Below are 20557 nucleotides of genomic sequence, written 5' to 3' on the forward strand. Positions count from 1 at the left end.
ATATACGTCATTCAAACAAAAGGAATGAGTGGTGGCTTCATTGTGATATCAAACGATCCAAGTATAGAACGATTGAAAGTGCTAAACACGTGAAAGCTTAATGTTCGTATTTGGTACTATTCATAATCCTTTACATCAACCCGTAGTGATAGCAAGTTGACTGATTGTCTACACCATCCATAGGCAAACAAAGTATCTACACCCATTTCATCAGAAATAAAAGCACTATTATTAGGGTAATTCTCGCCGAGATATTTAATAGCAGGCACTGGCTATCCTCAGGTACTACATTGATGGTGATGATGGTCACGATTTGGAAAAAGGGAATGAGTTGAAGTACATACTACGAACGAAGACATTGTCATTTGGGTGCAAAGCCGTTCATGGGGATCACAAAAAGAAGTGTCATTGTACATCATAATCCAAGACTATAAGTAGGTATGTGAATTTCTTGGGTGCGCTAGGAGGATAGTATAGCGTATGTGCGCTCCAATTGAAATTGGCTAATAAACTTGCATCAATGTATGCAAAGACGATAAACATGTGTACATTTTTATTAAGCTCGCTATACTATCAACGTCTTTTGCTCTAGCTTCGGAAGCGTATCCGGGAAATGAGACGATAACGTGTGTCCGACATGAGAAAGAGGAGAGTTTCAAGGGCTCCAATCAGCGTATGCGACTTTCAGGTGTGTGCAACCGTACCAAATTTGATGTTGGATATTGGAAGGCCAAGAACACAAGCGACTTTGCAACGACCGTGTCTCCTTCTCTCTTTCTCCTTCCTTTGTTATTTTCCAATTCCTTCTCCTCTGCAACTCTCTCAATTCCATAAATGAAGCCACTGCTTTTCATTGCGGGCTTATTCTGCTACTACTCTCCATTTGTACCAGCAGCAGCAGCATTTCCATGGAAACGACAAGGTATGTGTTTTTCTTTTCCTTTGATTCGTTTCTTGATGCACACACATACACAACGCGATTAGGGGAAAGGAAGAGAGGGGATAGTATTATTATGATCCATGCATATTGACCGAGATACTACCATAGTAACTGTTTCAGCATCGTGTGCTAGCCAACCCAACACGGTGGGCGTCTGCTCACCCACATCAAGCGACGTTTGGTACAATGGCAGCTATTACGAGTTCACTTGGAAGTACAAGTAAGGTTGCACACTCTTACACCCCACCGCCCATGATACTATTTTTTGCTGTTGTGAGCTGACCCAGATCCCTTTTTTGATCCTCATCCCATTCTTGTCCATCATAGCAACCCCGCCTACATCACATCTGAGGTACGTACTAGCTACGCGTGTATAAAAAGAGAGAATTACTTTATATACTCATTGGCCGAATAGGATAATACAATCAATCTATATCTGTTGTACGAATCGGATGGTACTTATACTAGCGTCAAGGAATGGAAAGGACTACCACGATCACCAGGTTCCTTTGTCCAACAAGTCGATGACTCTTGGTTCCCATCCAAACTCCCTGACAATTCAGCAAACAAGACATGGCAACCCTACGCGTATGTCCTCACCGATGGATACGAATACCAGCAGGAGATCGAGAACGATTACAACTTTCCAAAACCTGTGCAATTCACGCTGATACGTAAGTATACATTGGATTGATTGATTGATTGATTGATTGATAGGGAGTGGGGTTATTAACCAAAAGAGGGGAGGGGAGAGAATGGAGAGAGGCAGGAGAGGGGGAGTATCTTTTATATCCCCAGGAGATTTATGTGTGTTACTAACTAATATTTGGTATCTTGTAGAAAGCGCACACAATACATCAAGTGATGGAAGTGATTCACCCAATGGAAGTGATAGTGCAAATGCAAGCAATAGCGGTAGCGGGTTACCAGGCTGGTTAATTGCTGTCATTGTCATTGCCTGTGTGGTCTTTGTTGCGGCGCTCGCTGGATTGCTTTGGTTCATCCGCCGACTGAAACGTACCAACGCCCAGAACAATGTCGCTGCTGCTGGCGGTGGAGCAGCCAACATGAGAGACAGCAAAACAAGCGATCAGCGTAATTTGATGCAATCACCCGATGCCAGCATGCCTACCATACCTCGCCCTTTTGCAGGCTCTATCAGCAATTCAAATGATATGTCATCGATTCACTCCTCCACGCCTATTATGGCAAGCGTACGCAATGCACAACCTGGTTCACCACAACAATCGTCACCAACAAAGAGCATCGCTGAAACTGAACTCGGCAACAATAAACCACCCACATCACCTGCTGTGGCCCACATTATGCAAAATCAGGAAGCACGTCAATCCAGCTCGATTCTCAGCTCCACCGACGCCATCATGATTGCTGACACCTTCAGACAATTTATGCGCAAACCTGAATGGAATGAACAACATGAAGAAGAAGACGATGATGAAAACACATTCAAACTTGGAAACGAACCTATCAAGCAACGCAAGCCGTTGGGCGATGATTTATTCCGAAAGAATGATGATGATGATGCGGATAATGACACAGTACATCACAATGACAATGACGATGATCGAAGGCCTTCTCGTTTAAAGGATTCAAGCAACGCATGAACGACCCCAAAAAAATGATGCACTGACATAAACCATATACCCACATCTCTCTCTCTCTCTCTCTCTCTCTCTCTCGCCTTTCTCTCATTCACTCTTCTCGTCCACCAAACTCCCCTTTTTTTCTCTCTTGTATCATTCTAATACTCTGGCATATCCTCCTCTCTTTTTTTTTCTCTCTCTCTCTTTGCAGAAGCATTATTCTTTTTCTCTTTTTTTATCCCCTCTTTTGTGTAAGAGTAACATGAACTTTCATATACAATTTGATCCATCCTAATCCATCAATTCCAATGATGTCGTAAAAGCCATGATTGATTTCTACAAGCTTATTTTATAAAGAGAGAGGGATGGGGAGAAGGAATCTATGATGATGCTACTACTAGGACTACTATACAACTTGAAGAGCTTCTTCGAGGATCTCGACGGCACCCTTTTCAATAATGACCTTGTCGTATGTGAGGAGATCGAGGACATTGGTTTCGTCGACATGGATGACTTCGCACTTTGGAATGTTGCGTGCTGCGAGTTCTAATCGTTCATTATCATCCTCAGTCACGAGCAAGAGAGTAGGATGATCATAAGTGTTCTTCAAGATAAAATCGAGTTCACGGGTCTTTGGGCTTTCAAGCTGATCAAAGTTGTCGACAATGGTCAATTGGTCTTGGGCGTACTTGGTACTCAGGGCAACACGTAAACCAAGCTCTTGCACCTGACGAGGCAAGTCTGTAGAATGATCTCGAGGCTTGGGAGCAAAGGCAACACCACCTTGAAGAAGAAAGTATAAGTTCCTATCCATTCAATACGCACACAATACCCTATTCTCCTCCTCTTACCTCCTCGCATATGAGGTGACTTCATATCACCCACACGAGCTTTGCCACGTCCTTTTTGAGGAGCCTTCTTTTTACCAGAACCAACGACTTCGGATCGTGTCTTGGCCGATTGTGTGCCTTGTCGCATGCTGTCTCGTTGCCATACAACCACACGTTGCAGGATATCTCGTCGAAGAGGTGCACCAAATACTTTGCGATCCAGATCGATAATGCCAACAGGTTCACTTGTCTTGAAATCACGCAAGAATGCTTGTACATGCTGGGGGAATGGATTGGTGGCTATGTCAACGACAAACTACTATGAGTATCCATGGTGCATTGGTTGTTGAGGCACACACACACACACACACACACTAAAATACCTTTCTCGGATACAGATGCCAATGCACGCTTTTGTTGGAATGCCGTCTATTTGGAAGGGAATCGGTTACTTGTCGTTGTCCATTGTAGGCGTGAGTTGAGTGCGATGAATACCTTGGCAATGTTGCATGCAACGGATTTGAACATTTTTGTTTTGGTGGGTTGCGGCGGAGGAGCTCAAGAGAAGGTGGGTGGGTTGATGGCTGCTGTCATTATTGTTGCCCTTCAAAACATTGGCTAGTCACGAGCCACCGGTTTCGGCCTGGTCGCATTAAAGGCATGATTCGTTTACATATCCCATCCCATCCCATTCACACATACACATGTAATACTATGATAGGGGATTTGATTTGATTCATTGTAGATATTTACAGCGTCTATAATAGTCTATTCCTGTTCACTCTTTTTATCAATTTTCTCTTCCTTCTCTAATGTATCCAGCTCACGATCAATCTCGCTTAGCATCTTTTCAAGTTTCTTTCCAAGTCGTCGGCTGGCCTTGTCAGCATCACGATGGGTAGCTTCCTTGAGTTGTTCAATCAACTAGAATGATAGTTTAAGTACACGCGAGTCATCCAACCATAATAAAAAAAAGATACTTACGTCCTTGTAATCCTCATAATTGAACTTGATCTCATTAAGTTGTGCTCGTTCTTCAAGAACATCCACCTTGGTACGCAACTTGGCCAATGCATCTTGCAATTCTTGTTGCTCTGCAGTAGAAAGCTTTTCATCCAACTTCTTGGCAGGAGCTTCTTCGGCCTATATAGCGAACCATCACCCATGAGTTACCCTGTAGATGAAATCCTTCGATCCTCAAACATACCTTGGCATCAGGAACAAATTGATCACGTTTTTCAGCTTCTTTTTGCTCCATTTCTTGTTGCTTGGCTTGTGCTTCCTCAGCTTCACGTGCAGCTTCTTCTGCCTCACGTCTTGCCTTGGCCTCCTTTTCTTCTTGTTCAGATTCATCCTCAATCAATTCTTGTTGTTGCTCCAAGACATCCAACTTTTGCTTATAGGTACTCTGGCCCACCAATTCAAGCACTTGTAATTCAGTTTCATTGACCTAGGATGACGTAAAAAATGAGTATATACATACACTTTCCATCTTGTCAACAACATACCAAATTATCAGGCAAACTGTTAAAGGTGGCACGCAAGGCATCTTCAGTGGTGAGGGCACGGTCTGTGAATGTGAAAGCACGTGATAGAATCATCAAGGTGGTAGGAACGCGGTGGTTCAAGTTGAGGTCAATCCATTGAGCAAGTTCATCTCTAAGACGGCCTGGAGAGGATCCGGTAGTTCTAATACCACGAGCAGCACATGCATGTTGCAATTCTTGCAAAGTCAAGGAGGAAATACCCTCGGTTTGAATAACCTATCATCCCAATGTCCATTGTCAATCCCATGGTTTTTCATACCCCGTATGTGATGTGTGTTACCTTGTCATCCGCCTTGATTTGTCGCATACGATTACGGATTTGGAAACGTAAAAAGTTGTCTGTACCAAAGGCATTGATATTCATGTACTTGCAAATGGAAACGAGTTGAGGTCGTGACAAGTTGTCCAAAGTCAATTCATCTTCAAAACGTCGAGCCACCTTTAATAAATCTTCTGTAGATGCTTGTTCACCGGTCATGCGGATCTAGAAAGAGAGAGAAAAAGGGTCCACCCCCATAGGTTATCATCCACACTGATAAGGGCTCACATCCACATTCCCCTCCTATTTACCTTGCGGAAAAAGTCAGAGAAATCCTTGGCTGCATGTGAATTATCAGAACCAGGGAATCCAGACTCGGCAATAGTTTCTTGCAAGAATCGGGCCATCTCCAGTCTGACTTTGAGTAGCTTGCGCTTTTTCTCCTCCTATAATGAAATGGATGAGTCAAAAGAAAATGTTCAACATGCAGGTGTGTAACCTTCCACCTACCTCTGTGGATTTGCTTTCATATGTACTTGGCAACATGTTTGGGAATAACTTCAATGCAACGGGCAACAACAATTCCATGAATGGCACCAATACAAAGACTGCAAAGGGCACCAATCGCATAATATCAGATGTAGTACGACGAAGCTATGATCCATCATCATCAACATCATCCATTAGTATATAGAGATCCTTCCCTCCATCCCATATCATCGTCATCACCCTTACCTGACGCGCTTCTCTTCGAGTCAAATGACCACCGTTCAATAGTTTCCAAGTAAGCTTGGATGAAATGCGTACTTCGAGTCCCAATAACTTGGTACCATGCCAATAATGTGTTGCTTCATCCTTGACCTTTTGCCATAGTGACTTTTTGGGCTTGGTTGTGGCAGGTGCTGCTGATGCTGATGCTGCTGCACTCATGGTAGAAGCGGTTGTGGATGCCTTTGCAGTAGTACCAGCTTGTTCTTTGGCCAATTGAGCAGCTCGTGAAGTCATGCTTGAAGATTCGCTTTCGGCAGCAGCATTAGCACTGGACGTGGTTGCTTTCGATTCTGCACTACGCAACATTCGAGCATTGTTGGAACGACGAGCGGCATGGAACGATCGTTGCACCATGATGGGTTTGCGAGTCGCGCATGGTCGAACAAGGACACTTTCGGGCACCAATGTCATGCGAGGTTTGGCGCCATGAACAGGGAGACGCGTGCAAACGGTTCGAAAACGTAAGCTGACTTGAATACCCGGGTACATTGAGGATAGTGTGTGCGCGTGAATGAGGAGAAGGAGGAGGAGTGGTGGTGGAGGAAGTGTCGAGTGAAAGGGAAAAAACAAAGAATAGATTGACAAGTTTGTTTCATGCGGTGACCTGCACTTCAAAAACATAAATCACACTCTTACGGTCACACGGAGCTGTTGATTATCCCGATCCGAAAATGACGCATCCCGGGAAACTATTATATACATCTCGGATACACCTTTTACGTCTGCATAGGGTAATGATAACACTTAGCCCCGGATTTGGCCTTATGATTCATCCACGCGTCGTATTAATGCCACATTCACATAGGCTGACAACAACCTTTTCAACTAGTCGATCACCTACCTACCTATGTATAGCATTAGCCAATCATTTGTTTCACAAGAATGAAGATAGTAAATTGCATTTTCATCTATGCCTATCTCATGGGAAAAACGTTATTTTCGTTCACTAGAATACCACCATTGAGGTTTGACATATCCCTACCTACCATATTTATTCATGTCACGTATCCAACCAAGAATAAAGCATATTAAGTACGAGTTCAAAATGTGATTATGATATGCATCCACAAGGATTCCATGTAAATCTTTATTCTTTATACTACTTGATACGTCGTCCAAGACCAACACGATTGTTCTCATTGTCATAAACAGAAACGTACTGCTGCAGGAAACCGTAACCGAGGATAATATCGATATAGGGTGGTGACTCATGAAGATAGGTGTAGCAGTAAGGTGTGCCATTGACAGACTACGACGATGGAATCAGGGGGTGGGGTTAGTCGACAAGATGAAGATAAAGCATCAAAGCACACTTACGCCGCCAGCTATGGTATGGGGAACAATGTACTCCTCAGGGTATAGCTTGAGTGGTGTCCCAGCAATGTTGAAGGTAATTGGTTTTAGCTCCTTGCTGTCACATGGCACGAGGTATTGGCCCATGTAGTCTGCCCGTATGTCATGCACGTCGCTGAGTGCAAGCTCAACGATTTCTTTTGGCACGAAAATCAAGGTTGATCCTATATACGATGAGAATCAGCATCATCATTGTTGTTGCCTATCGTTTTTCAAACCAACCTGTATCTACCAATGCAGGTATGACCGAATCAAAGTTTACAGTCTCATTGCCCACAATGATCGATTCCATATCCGCTGCCCAATAATCCTATCAAACGATGGTGAGATGAATGCATGAATAGCATTTGCTGGGTATTCTCAAACCTTGTAATCTTGATGTGAGGTGCTTGGAAAGTACGTAATCTGCTTGTCTTCCACCTTATCCAAATCGACTACGTAAAAGATGATAATCAGCAATGACTCATTCCCATACACACACAATAAAGAATGCATCATGACCCACCTCCTCCAAAAATGATATTTCCATTGATACGGCTCTCTAGGGATGTGCCGTTGATTGGCTGAAAGTAAATGGAGAACGAGTTGTTGCTAATGACACCTTGCTCAAACATGGTTGTTACGAGCGTAGGAACAATGGTTTGGTTGGGATTGTTAAAGCGGCTCAATGGATCAGGGCCTACGTGGAGCCACGTCAAAGCTTGAATTTCTAAAGATGGATCAACTTACCGATACCAAGGATACCATCTGGATGCATCAACATGCATAATTTTAGTCACCAGCATACACTGACAACAACAATAACATTCACTTACCAGCACCATCCCTTGTCAACTCGCCATCGTTTATATTGGAAACAGCAAAATTCTATTCCATCTTGGGTTAGCAAATGGGTATGAATGGAAGCGTCAAAAGACTTACTGTGTGGGGGACTGAAATGGCGTCATTCAAGGTCACCGTATCCTGAGCATCATTGTTAAGGCCATTTCAATGTCGTTTGGGCAACTATGACCAGCTGAACGTACCTCGGCATAAAAACCTCTAGAAAAGCCCTCGCCGTATCGAATGCTGAACAAGAGGCTGCTCGAGCGAAACGTGCTAGATTCGAGTGGTTGGAGCGTATGCAGAGGATAGCCACAAAAACGACCACATCCTTCCATAGGCACCCACGTTGTCGACGATCCTGTTATTATAGGTACCTTGCTGTTAAATGGATGCATTATACTTATATGTAAGCTACTTGCCTGTATCCAATAACAGGGTGAAAGGCTGAGGTGGTGTACCTAAAATCGCAAATCAATCATTGGTCCCATGCATCATCCTTGTCAATCGCTATCGTTACCAATGGAGATGTTCATCAAGTACTACGAAGAGTATTGAGGGATCATGTTAATCAATTGAAATCATCAACGTTTATCTTGTATTACCGCCAAATCCATATTCTGTAATGGTACATTGACACCTGATTCATCCAGACGTTGATTCCATGCTGATGTATGCACCCCTTTTCGATCCACGGCCACAAATGGCAATGAAACAAATTGATTGTCAGCGAAAACGTGGGTGGTGATGGCTGCAGCTGCCAGGCAAATGTCAAGGAACCGCATATCGTTTTCGATCGGATGGAGAGTCGTTGACACGACGATGGACATGAATTTTCAGTTGCTTTATATACGGGTCAATGGGCCACGCGAGTTTCCGCCCTTGGAGAATGTCGTTCCAATTCGAATCTTGTCGTGAAATCATTTTTCCTCCAACACGAGAATGTAAAGATATACAACGTTGATACCAACGATCATAATGAATAACAGTGATACGTTATGGTTACCTTTAACATGTGCATACCTCGTCGTCGTCGCCGTCATAAAGGTCCATCATCAAGTGGTCTTTCTCACCCCCAACCATCTCATTCATCCCTTTTTGGTAACCAAGGTTATAATGTAAACCGTGCCCAGTTTTCTGGCATTATCTATTTACAACATCAAAACAATGAAGGGATGATCACCTCAGTTTTTCCATGTTTAGATAATGTTTGGGGAAAAATCTCCAAATTGGATTACCTTATCATGCAGGAGAAAAAAAGATGTATTTATTGAACAAGTGTGTGTGAGTGCGTGAATGTGAGTGTACGTGTGTGTTGTGTGTTGTGTGTGTGTGTGCAATATGTGAAAAAGGGAAAACCAACGTTAAAAAGAAAGCAAATAAGAGAAAAAAAATGTACATTTACAAGCAGAGCACCTTTGCAGGCACAAGGAAACCATGTTCTTCATCCGTGGGATCACTTGCAGAAAAGCCAGGGGAGATAACAATGGTCACCGTTCCTTCAGCCTTGCCTTTACTAGCCGCTTTCATGGTGGATGAATCAAAGGTTGCTTCACCTTCTTCAATCTCTCGTACTTTAACAAGCACCTCCTGGCCCTTGATAGCAAGGTTGAGCTTGGTGGCCCGATTGACAATATTCGTCAGCTTCTTTTCTGTATTGCCGTCAACATGTGGATACACCTTTGACAAAGACTCCATCATCTCTTTAACAAGTGCTTGTTTGGCATCCTCAATAGCGCTTTCATCATCCATAGCTTGACGTGCCACGAGTGCGACCATTTGTTGTCGTAATCGAGTAGCCCATTCTGTATTGCGTTTGTCCATCCATTCAAATACTTGTTGGAAAGCATCATTGATTGGCACGCCAGGGTGTAAAGATTGTTGAAGGATGCGTGAAAGGATCATATTCACAAGATACTTTTCAATGAACACGCCAATAAATCCAACATCCATCATCATTGGCTCATCCTCTTTGTTCTCCTCTTTCATCGCTTCTTCTTTCTTCTCGTCTTGATCTTCTTGTTGCTGATCATCCTCAGTGTCGGGTTTCTTGGCTGGTTGTTGTTGTTGTTGTTGTTGTTTGCTGAGCATGTGTTCTCGAATAAGAGCTTCCTTTTCAGGCCAATGCTCCAATACAAATCGTGCACCAGCAACCTTGTCGGCTTTGGATCGTAAGCTCATGCAAAGATTGGCTGTTTGGCTAAGTACGGCGCTGAGTTCACTTTGTACGGTTGATAGGTCATCATCTGTGGCACGAATCGTGCGCATATGCGAGTAATAGTTGGCTTCCATACGCGCATATTCATTGCGTTTCTTGTCGAGATCAACGAGAGCGTTTTGGTGTGCTTGCATCAATCGATCATATTCTTGGCGTTGCGTCTCCAATGCTTGATGAGCTGCTTGTCGTTCTTGTTCGGCATGCTTTCGTTCCTGCTTACGCTCTTGCTCGACGGCTTCAATATACTGTTCCTTCTCATTTTCAATACGTTCAACAATCTCCTTGTGAATCATGAGCGACTCGGAAAGGGAGCGAATGTAAAGATCGGTATCCGATTCGTGCTGAATCCATGAAGCGATGCGTTGTCGATAGCCATGGTCATGCGATTGTTGAGATGCTGGTCGCTTATTGCCTGTGGTGACACTGTTGGTGCTAGCACCTGACTCGCTAGGTCTCGATGATGGTTCAGGCTCGTTACTTTCCACTACCATATCCGTATCTGTTGTAGCCGTAGTCGTTGTAGTTGCAGTGGTAGCAGTTGTAGTTGTTGTATCAGAAGCAGTAAAGCTGTTCTCAACAGGTGCAGAAGAAGTCTCCTTTTCGTTTGACATGTGGATGATGATATACGTGCGTGTTTAAAAATAAATCAGAGGAAGAAGGATGCTAATGGCGGCGTCGCCGCAGGGACCTTTACAAACCATCCCATATCTGCTAGATGCTAAATTAGGAACACTGGTTACACACGCATAGTGTCCTTGGCATTCATCATCTTCACTTGACTCGCTCATCTCGTATGGCCTACCTGTAGTAGATAAACACATTGATGGCCTTATAAAATGATTTGGTCATTCACTAGTGGGATGTTTGGTTGTCATCAATGATAACATCACACGTGTTTGCTTCATTCTTTTTCCCCCTTTGCCAAAAAGAACAAAGAAAAAGTAATACCAAAGGTCGCGACTGTGGCTCATTATTGATAAAGGATCATCATTGTAGGTGGTTATTTATCTTCCTGTTGTAGTACAATGATCCATGATCCATATCCCACAGGCTATTCAAACACAACAAATCCTTGTGGACTAACACGCACTATCAAATGGCAACAGAGAAAATGTACATGCCATTTATCTTGTTTATGGACATGTGAGCAAATATGTATGAAAACAACATCCTCTCAGTGACATATAAAGGGGAAAAAGACAATCAAAAGGAGTGATCCAATGGATAAAACCTGCCATATGGCACATTCTTTCTCTTTACTTTTTTGAAACAACATGTCTACCACCAAAGTGGCTCATATGCTTTATCCTTATTCATGGGAATTGGCAGTATGGGCTAACCAACAACGCTATCCAACTCATGAACGATACCCCATGCTCAAGGCATCCGAGATCCTTTCTGATGAGGTGTTCTTTTCCCAACAAGATATCGAAACACTTTCACAACAGACATCATCATCCATTGCAAACGCACAACATCAACCATACCGCCGAGGTGATCATTGCACTTGCTATCTTGATTTGATATTATTATCCGCCGATGATGAACAACGACAAAGTAACCCTGTACCCAATCTCACTACATTTCCACCAAGAGTGGATGTCCCCAATGATATCATTGCAATGATGCCTTATGGCACGGATGAAGAACCTCTTGTTCCATTGTCGGGTATACGCCGAATCGTACGCCGTTGCCATGTCGCGTTGCCAAATGTGATGCGTATGTTGCCAGCCTCTTCCATCCCTTCGGATATGATCATTCGACATGAAACATGGATCGATTCAAGTCGACGACAAATGACTATTGTAACCTTAAACGAGATGGCATCAGAGGCAGCTATTGTTGGAGATGTGACCATCTATCGTGCTCTCGATGGTCAAGATGCTATTAGACCATGGCGCGGCAAGGCACCTGTAGCACCCCTGACACCCGAATATGCAATCGCATCACCATCATTGCTATCATCTTCGTCATCACCTTCCTCTCCCTCATGGTGTTTGTTTATGCAATACGCATACTTCCAAGTATCACCTTCTTTCAAGATCCCATTTCGATCCAAGATTGAACGCACATTTTTAAACTTGTATCGGCGTAATACAGAAAAAGGACGCATGTTGGATATGGAAATCATGGCACAAAGAGCCAAGCAGCAGCAGCAGCAGCAAGAAGAGTGAAATCAATCGTGTGTATTTGACATTTATACATAGTAATAAAAAAAGATCTACAAAGAGGTTTAAATAAGACCCTTGGCAACAGCAACTTCGGCATTGAGAACGGAGCTGCCAGCAGCACCAAGAACGGTGTTGTGAACGAGGAGCATAAACTTGATATCAAGAACAGGGCAAGGACGCACACGACCCACAGTAACGGCTTGACCCTTGTGCAAGTCACGATCAAGACGAGGTTGAGGACGATCCTCATTGCGGTTGAGAAGGATGGCTTTTTCAGGGGCAGAATGGCAACCGAGTTTCTGGGCCTCGCACGTGTACTTGTCAAGCACGTCATAGATTTGTTCAATCGAAGGAGCACCATTGGCAAACTTGACAGAGACGGATTCAAGATGACCATCAATCACAGGGACACGAGTGCAAGTAGCGGAAACAATGGTGTTGGTCAAAGGTAAAAATTGCTTGCCATCTTGACCACCCAAGATCTTGGATGTCTCCCACTCCATCTTTTCCTCCTCACCAGAGATATAGGGCACAATGTTATCAAGAATATCCAAACTGGGGACACCAGGATAGCCTGCACCGGAGATGGCTTGTTGAGTGTGCACAAGGATATGGCTCATAGGACCGAATGCATCTTGCAATGCCTTGAGGGGCACCATCAAACCAGTGGTCGAGCAGTTGGCATTGGTAATAAGGAAACCCTTGTCCTGGTTATAAACGCTGCGTTGATAGGGGATCAAATCGAAATGGTCTGTGTTGACAGTAGGCACAATCAAAGGCACAGTAGGATCACGACGATAGTTCTTGGCATTGGAGAATACAACAAGGTTGGCCTTCAAGAATGCCATTTCTATATGAATGGACTCGAATCAATGGGACCGATTCACACCCTTAGATCGTTCTTGACACCAACTTACCAATGTCACCAGCAACATCGGAATCGAGACCGGAAAAGACGACATCGCATTCCTTGAATTCTTCGGGGACACAAGCCTTGACTTCAAGGTTTTCAACGTTGGCTGGGATAGGCTTGCTTTGCTTCCATTTGACAGCACTTTGGTAAGGTTTGCCAGCGGAACGAGACGAAGCACCCAAAGCATGGATAGTAAAAACAGGATGATCCGCAAGCATAAGAATAAAGCGTTGACCGACAGTGCCAGTAGCACCAAGGATGCCGACTTTCTTGGTAGGTGCCATGTTGTATATGTTGAAAGAGGAAAGGGAAAAGAGAGAGAGAGCAAGAGACAAGATAATGCCCTTGATCTGAGATGATTTTTTGTTCGGTGACTCATGATTCGCCAAAGCGATATGTTTGGTCATCCACTCTCATACATCCGATTCATGTAACTTTTACTAGGCCGCCAACTGCTCGCTTCGCTCGTAAACGTCGATTTTGTGTGGAAGGGCTTATTAGGGTACTACCTATGGAATAATGCTTTGATCCACATTGTGTAATTAGCATGCAGACACAATATGTAGTACTGTATCATTTTTATGATGAAAATAGGCTCAACTTCTAATCACACGACTCAGATGCTGCCTTATTCTCTCTTTCCTCGTTATCCTACATTGCACCCTCCCAATCTCAACTGTTTGCCAGTCCATCGCATGCGAACGATTGTCCTGCTTCACCCCATCATGTCAATCATACAACTGCCTTGATCCGATTGTCTTTGACTGAATGGCAAGTCCATGGCGTGTACACCCCTCTACAACACACGCCTTCCATAGACACTGCACCTTCTCTTGTACACTCCTCGACCGCAGCCAAACGTAACAGCATTCACAACCTTGGTCACTTCACTACAACACATGGCCTTACACGCATCTTTGCCACAGCCAACCGTAACAGCGGGTGCTATTATTGCATTATCTCCAAGTTACTTGTAGCAACCTACATTGCAGCATTTATTTACGCGTAGCAACCTGATTCAATAAATACGGGTCCTTATGGATGATGCTATATCAGCTATCATATATGTCGACAGGTTGAAATACAATGGACAAAAGAAAGAGGTTGACCAACATCAGGATGCCTAAGGAAGCTTATCAGGAGTCGAATTGGGTTATGATGGATGGGAACAATCAATTAAAGTGACGATAAACCTTGGAATGCTGCGTTGATTACTTCGCACGTTAACAGCGGGGAGGAAGGATCATATAATATGAATGCTATTGAGGATGATAATGGATGGGATTGGAGTGGTATTGATGAGAGGGCTTATATCTTTGACAAAAGTTGTCTTCCAACTGGATGGGATTATCTATGCGGCAGCAACGAACGCAATTATCCATGTTGATTCGTAGTATCGTCATCTTTGAATAAAATTCATCGTATCCCAGGCAAATTGCATCCATTCTGAAAATGTGAAATATGGAAATGAAGAGCAGGTGTCGGAGAACATTATATGATTAAGGTATGATATAGCTTGTCAACCAAACAAAGGCATGAGTTACATCGATGTCACGTCTCATGGAAAACGGTCGTATCTCAATCAAATCCCATCCATTTTGAAAAAGTAAAAGACCAAAATGTAGAGCACGTTTCAGGGAACATTTTCATATATACAAGTGATTATGACTTTTTCCTTCTTGCACGTTTTATGGCCTTCCAAATACCAACTTTGTTAGATTGGCTCGGATCAATGCGCTTGAAACGGTTTTGGAATCGTCTCATGAAAAGAACATGAGTTACAATGATCAGGGGAAAGGATTGCATTGAAAAGAAAAAAGCCAAGGGCAGAGGTATCATCATGGCGTGCTCATGTCGCGTGTTGCGCGCAGAAATGATAAAAGGCGACCCCCCGTTCCGCAGCACCTTTTTTTTTCTTCTTCCTCACTCACACCCACACACACGCACACGTTCATTTGGTAAGTGTACAGCTAATAGCATTCATCTAATGCCATCTCATTCGTATGTACTTCTTGTAGCACATATACAATATCATCAAGATTCGCTTTCGCTCCTTCGCTGCTTTTCCTCCTCCTCATCATCAACATCAGCAAGTGTAAGTTATATGATCTATCACTTTCAAAGCAACATTTCCTTACATCATCTTCTCTTTAGGATTATCAACAAGGGTGCTACCAACACGAGCCTCGCTCTCCTCTGTCTGGGCCCCGATTTCTCGCAAGCTTTGTCTCTGCCCCCATGCCTGACCCCACCTGTGCAGGGTAAGTGTACTTGTTTTTGCATTCCATCTCCTTGGCCTAACATCTGTTTCATTGCTGCAGGTGAGGGGATGGCCATCCAGCTGGTTTCTTTCTTTCTTTCTTTCTTTTTTTCTTTGTACATACTTCTTTCTTTCCCTCTTTCTCTCTTTCCCTTTTCCCCTTCTCTCTTTCCCCTTTTTTTTTCTTTGATTCCTGGCTGGAAAATCACTTGGTAAGTCTATGATGATGCGTTGATGCTACTCTCCAAATGCTAACGAATACTTTCATATGCTTTGTCTTTGTTGGGTGCCATCCTTCGGCCTTTTATTGTATTCCATGCTCTTGTTCTTTTCATCTCCACTCTGGTTCTCTCTATTACTATTACCCACCTCTATTCCATATTTGTAAATTACGTTATTTTCTTAATATTATAAAGTTGATAATAAAACGTCAACCCATTCTATCTTTTGTATTGCCATTCTTTGTCTCCAAAATGATCGTGCTCTTACTAAGGACGTCGCATCCAACATAATGACCCGCATAAACATTCTCTATGATGAAATGACTCTTCATTCATTCGATTGACAGGTGGTGGTAGCTTGAAAGGTGGGTGGGTAATAGTGACCTATATCATCAGGAGGAGAATTATGCATATTGAAAAAGCTTCCCTCGCCAAAACTATTTGAAAACGAAACTGCCGAATCACTCTTGTCAAAGCAGTAGCATAAAGACCTCATCACCATATGCGTGCATGAGACCATCATCACCCTATTTCATTATGTGACAAGAACAATGAGGCAACCTGATTAAGAGCTGCGTCTATAATATGGAAGGGCTTGTCTACGTATGTGCACAGACCATAAATTTGTGTTACGACGGCTTCATCGTGTTTACATTAGACCATACTACATCCCATGTTGATAGCATCCTTTATTTTTTTGTATGTATCATATAGACATCAATGCCCACATCAAGCTAGTTCTTCACCCAGCCACTGATTCAACATGTCAATAGCATAATCGCGCCGATCCATGGGGGCCACATGTCCCGAATCATAGAGACGCAAGAAAGCAAAGCGACCATCTTTGGTCTGACGTAGCTCACCACCATGTTCGTTTGCTGTAGGAGAGAACCAAGCAGTGTCTTTGGCAGCAACAAATTCATCGTGCCCACTCCACGGCATGTTCAACATCCATGCTTTGATGCCCATCCAATTACAAATAAAGTCCGCATCGCCTGCATAGCTAAGAATACGGATACCATCTTCCAAAAGCTCGGGAATCATATCCACAATTGGGCGCATCCAATCATTTGTCTATGTATGACCAACGAGTTAGCGGTTGTTTTTGTAGCTACATACGTATGATGATGGGCACTTGCCGCTATTTTTTCATGGAGGTCATCATTGCAGCTTTCAAACGTTTCAAATCGTGAACCAATGGCTTCCAATACTTCAGGACGATTGAGGTAGTTTTGCATACCATCAAGAACGGCATAGCACATACCACCTTGGTCACAGGTCTTTCGGACGTCGTACATGTTCTTTCCGCTATTGACATAGGGATCACCAAGATCTTTGTTGCATTGTATGTACGCTGGCATGCATGTAAACAAATTTTGTGAGGTGTAGCATCGCTTAATGAGTGCTGCACATGCTGGGTACTTTTCATCCATTGCGCCGCAAGTGACTTGGTCAAGAGCAGGACCATACGAATTCTCACATGCCATCTTTGACAAATACTTGTATTGGATAAGAGCATTCGTGAGGCCATTACCAATCATTATTGATTTGAGGTTGATGGGTAATAAATGTGAAGCGTAGACATCGTATGGTGTGCTTTGTTGTATGACTTTGTTGTTGTAATTGATCTCTGCTGCTGCTGCTGCAGGAACAAAATGACCACCATCTATACCATGCTAACGTAAATTTGGCTTGTTGTATATAGCCAATAGTGTAGTCTATGTACTCACATGATTGACCAGCGATATGAAAATCAAGGTTGGAGTATTCAGGGAACTCGGTGAAAAACAATTGGAGAAAGGAGTAAATATCCTTGGATGCTGCTTTCGATGTCATTGCACCATTCTCGCCATAGGAAAAACCCGTATTCAATGGCTATGCCAAATGGTAGTAGCAATCAGATACCATGCATTGAGTTAGACCCCATAGGTGTAATATTACTTGGTCGAGAAAGAGCAAATTTGCATTGTTGTTCCACGAGTGCTCATTCAACGTCGTATCGTTACCATGGTCGTTCACTATACAAGGGCTTTTGTACATGGTAGTATCATTTAGCATCAGATGCAAGCTTACAAGTGTCATCCCACATGTCCTCGTACCCTATTGCTACAAACACACCCAACATGGTTGAGCATGCAGGTCCTCCTTCAAGCCATAGTATAACAAGATCCTCTTTTGGGCTGCTTCGAGATTCAAAAAACCAAAAGAAGAAATGCTTGTTTGATCCTATATCAAGATACCCGCTAATCTGGGTGCATGTGCAAGCTGTTATTACCAACATCCAAGTACGCAAAAAGGTGTAAAGCAAGTGATGTGGCTAACCTGCTTGACACTTGGGTCGCAAATTTCGGGGGTCTTGTATCGCATCGAGTACTCTGGAAAGGCAGGATGAGAAAAAGACTTGAGGTATCCATCCGAGCCTTGTGATTCATCCTTGGATGAAGACGACCACCACCATTGCTCGGCCGCACCATTGATATCGTTTTCTTGGCTTGTTGTTGGCATGCAGTCTTCTTGGTTCAGGTCTTGACCCATAGCCCTTTGACTCTTATACAAGATGTTGCTGTCAATAGGCTGCTGTAATATCGTTCCTGGTTTTGCATGGATCGTCAATGATAGCAGTAAGATACCAACTGCTATTGCCTTGTACAGCAAAGATAAAGCCGACATTTCAGCGTAATAGTATGTAAGGGAATACGTGCGAAAAAACCCAATAAAGAAGTGAGCAGTCGTTGTACATGATAAAGCTTCCAATTCGACGTCGCACCACGCTTGTGAAACCAGCGTCAGCCTCATTCAAGTCCTTTGAGCTTATGCACAGCATTGGTAAGTGGTCATATCGCCGTCTATGTATCGGTAATACCTAATCATCGAAAAAAGGGAGGAGGATTATGCTATCGAATACAACCTTTGTTCAAGATACAATGAATCATTCAGACTCTTTCCCTTCCCTCTTTTCCCTTTAACACAGCAATTACAAATGGATGTACTTCTACAATCCTGCATAAATCTTCTGTAATACAATGGATCAAGTTCCCACATAAGTGTGAGTTCCAACTCACGAAGAAGAAAGGTTTTAAAGAAGCTTAGACATGGTTGGCCAATACACAACAATCTCCTGTTCGCTAAAGTAACCTTTAATCCAACATCATTCACAAGAGATAGATTGGGAGGTAAAACGAGTTGCTCTAATGGAGAGATACATCGATATGGGAAGATTCTATCTTGGAATTGTCTAAAGGTGAATGAATAGATTTGAGATGGAGAATCATATGCATGATGGAGCTGGGTGATGGTGGTTGTACATGGTTGACAGGTTGCACAAAGAATGATGATTGTAGTTGCCATGGGATAGAACACACCAATCGTTCAAGATGATAGCATCAAGCATAATGGTCAAGTTGACAAATGGATACAAAAGAACAAATACCTATTCCACGCGTTGCATATATCCAATCCCTCCCATCCCATGCACCAAACCCATATTCAAATCCATATCCATATCCACATCCATATCCACAAAGAGTCGTATGTATTGAAGAAAGTTGCTAAGCGTAAATAAAACTGCTTCTATACAATGGCTATCTGTGTTACGTTTGCTGTGGCAGAGAAGCGTGCAAGAGCGTGTGTTGTAGTATTGTGACAAGGTTGTGAACGCTGCATGAGACAATGGAATGAAGTCGTCACTGATAGCAGCTGCTGGAATGAACGATGTTACGCTTGATCGTGGAAGAGGAGTGTTCAAGAGAAGGTGTCGTGTCAAGAAACGCGAGTGTTGTAGTGGGGTGCACCCGCCATGGACTTACCATTCAGCCAAAGACAATCGGATCGAGAAAGTTGTAGGATTGACATGATGGGTTGAAGCAGGACAATCGTTTGCAGATGGTAGTTGTATACTTGAATGGGGCAACAGTTGAGAATGGGAGGAAGAGGGAGGAGAGGAAATTAACTAGGTAGGACACCTCTTGTAATAAATGCATGAACACTGTACATCAATCCTTGATATTGACATCTCCCCTTTCGAACCTGAAACTTTCACACAAGGTGCTCTTGGTCATGCTGATCATGTTGATCTAAAAAAGAACTCATGTTTCATTTGAAAATTTGGAATGGGAGGGTACAATGTGGGTTTACTATGTAAATCGGAAATGGAGGACAGCGCCGATTCATGATTTATCGAAATAGTATGTGTTACATTGGGATTCCCCCATCTCGAACCTGAAACGTTGTCAGAAGGTTCGCTGGGACATGCTGATCACCTTCATTCATTTAAAATTCGCAGACTTCATTGTGAAGATTTAAAATGCGGGGTGATCCAAATGGTGGATGATGGGATCAAAAGAGCGGACGGCCCACCGCCCCAAAGTTGCCCACTTCCCACTTGGAAATTGGTCAGAAGGGTGCTCTCGCATGCTGATCAACTTTTATCTAATAAAGACCTCATGTTTCATTTGAATATTTGGAATGGGAGCTTCCCAAAGTTTGAAAGGCGGAGACGTTCGCAGGGTCTGCGATTCATTAATTTTCATGTTTGCTGTTCCAGCGTAGCTCAGTCAAATCGCCTCGGATCAAGACAATTGAAAGATGGGAATGATGGGCTGGAGCAGGAGCATTGTTTACATGTTATAGAATTGAAAACTGTGCCGAT

At 43.3% G+C, this 20557-nt stretch overlaps 8 protein-coding genes across 8 annotated transcripts; 2 read left to right on the forward strand and 6 right to left on the reverse strand.

The window, feature by feature from the left end:
* Positions 1-834: 834 nt before the first annotated feature.
* On the forward strand, positions 835-2565 carry O0I10_008663 (uncharacterized protein; the record flags this gene model as incomplete). The annotated part of the gene is made up of 5 exons (XM_058488665.1): positions 835-922; positions 1049-1160; positions 1268-1292; positions 1356-1614; positions 1781-2565. The coding sequence occupies 5 exons, from the start codon at positions 835-837 to the stop codon at positions 2563-2565; spliced, it is 1269 nt and encodes a 422-aa protein (XP_058340488.1).
* A 385-nt stretch (positions 2566-2950) lies between these two features.
* O0I10_008664 (50S ribosomal protein L4) lies at positions 2951-3902 on the reverse strand (the record flags this gene model as incomplete). The annotated part of the gene is made up of 4 exons (XM_058488666.1): positions 2951-3327; positions 3396-3674; positions 3758-3803; positions 3870-3902. The coding sequence occupies 4 exons, from the start codon at positions 3900-3902 to the stop codon at positions 2951-2953; spliced, it is 735 nt and encodes a 244-aa protein (XP_058340489.1).
* A 240-nt stretch (positions 3903-4142) lies between these two features.
* O0I10_008665 (uncharacterized protein) lies at positions 4143-6440 on the reverse strand (the record flags this gene model as incomplete). The annotated part of the gene is made up of 8 exons (XM_058488667.1): positions 4143-4298; positions 4359-4517; positions 4582-4824; positions 4883-5137; positions 5202-5405; positions 5492-5626; positions 5691-5834; positions 5916-6440. The coding sequence occupies 8 exons, from the start codon at positions 6438-6440 to the stop codon at positions 4143-4145; spliced, it is 1821 nt and encodes a 606-aa protein (XP_058340490.1).
* A 610-nt stretch (positions 6441-7050) lies between these two features.
* Positions 7051-8956, reverse strand: O0I10_008666 (uncharacterized protein; the record flags this gene model as incomplete). The annotated part of the gene is made up of 12 exons (XM_058488668.1): positions 7051-7200; positions 7269-7468; positions 7527-7614; positions 7671-7738; positions 7810-7983; positions 8034-8051; positions 8120-8171; positions 8226-8267; positions 8330-8487; positions 8549-8587; positions 8647-8668; positions 8732-8956. 12 exons carry the CDS (start codon positions 8954-8956, stop codon positions 7051-7053), a joined length of 1236 nt encoding a protein of 411 aa, XP_058340491.1.
* Positions 8957-9527: 571 nt separating this feature from the next.
* O0I10_008667 (uncharacterized protein) lies at positions 9528-10955 on the reverse strand (the record flags this gene model as incomplete). Its single annotated transcript, XM_058488669.1, has 1 exon — positions 9528-10955. The coding sequence occupies one exon, from the start codon at positions 10953-10955 to the stop codon at positions 9528-9530; it is 1428 nt and encodes a 475-aa protein (XP_058340492.1).
* A 663-nt stretch (positions 10956-11618) lies between these two features.
* Positions 11619-12518, forward strand: O0I10_008668 (uncharacterized protein; the record flags this gene model as incomplete). The annotated part of the gene is made up of 1 exon (XM_058488670.1): positions 11619-12518. The coding sequence occupies one exon, from the start codon at positions 11619-11621 to the stop codon at positions 12516-12518; it is 900 nt and encodes a 299-aa protein (XP_058340493.1).
* Positions 12519-12577: 59 nt separating this feature from the next.
* O0I10_008669 (aspartate-semialdehyde dehydrogenase) lies at positions 12578-13712 on the reverse strand (the record flags this gene model as incomplete). The annotated part of the gene is made up of 2 exons (XM_058488671.1): positions 12578-13365; positions 13433-13712. 2 exons carry the CDS (start codon positions 13710-13712, stop codon positions 12578-12580), a joined length of 1068 nt encoding a protein of 355 aa, XP_058340494.1.
* Positions 13713-16638: 2926 nt separating this feature from the next.
* On the reverse strand, positions 16639-18579 carry O0I10_008670 (uncharacterized protein; the record flags this gene model as incomplete). The annotated part of the gene is made up of 6 exons (XM_058488672.1): positions 16639-16983; positions 17049-17575; positions 17640-17784; positions 17851-17938; positions 18009-18157; positions 18232-18579. The coding sequence occupies 6 exons, from the start codon at positions 18577-18579 to the stop codon at positions 16639-16641; spliced, it is 1602 nt and encodes a 533-aa protein (XP_058340495.1).
* Between the last annotated feature and the right edge of the window lie 1978 nt (positions 18580-20557).

The sequence above is a fragment of the Lichtheimia ornata genome (genome assembly GCF_029851405.1).
Source record: "Lichtheimia ornata isolate CBS 291.66 chromosome Unknown scaffold00047, whole genome shotgun sequence".
In the NCBI taxonomy this organism is placed as follows: domain Eukaryota; kingdom Fungi; phylum Mucoromycota; class Mucoromycetes; order Mucorales; family Lichtheimiaceae; genus Lichtheimia; species Lichtheimia ornata.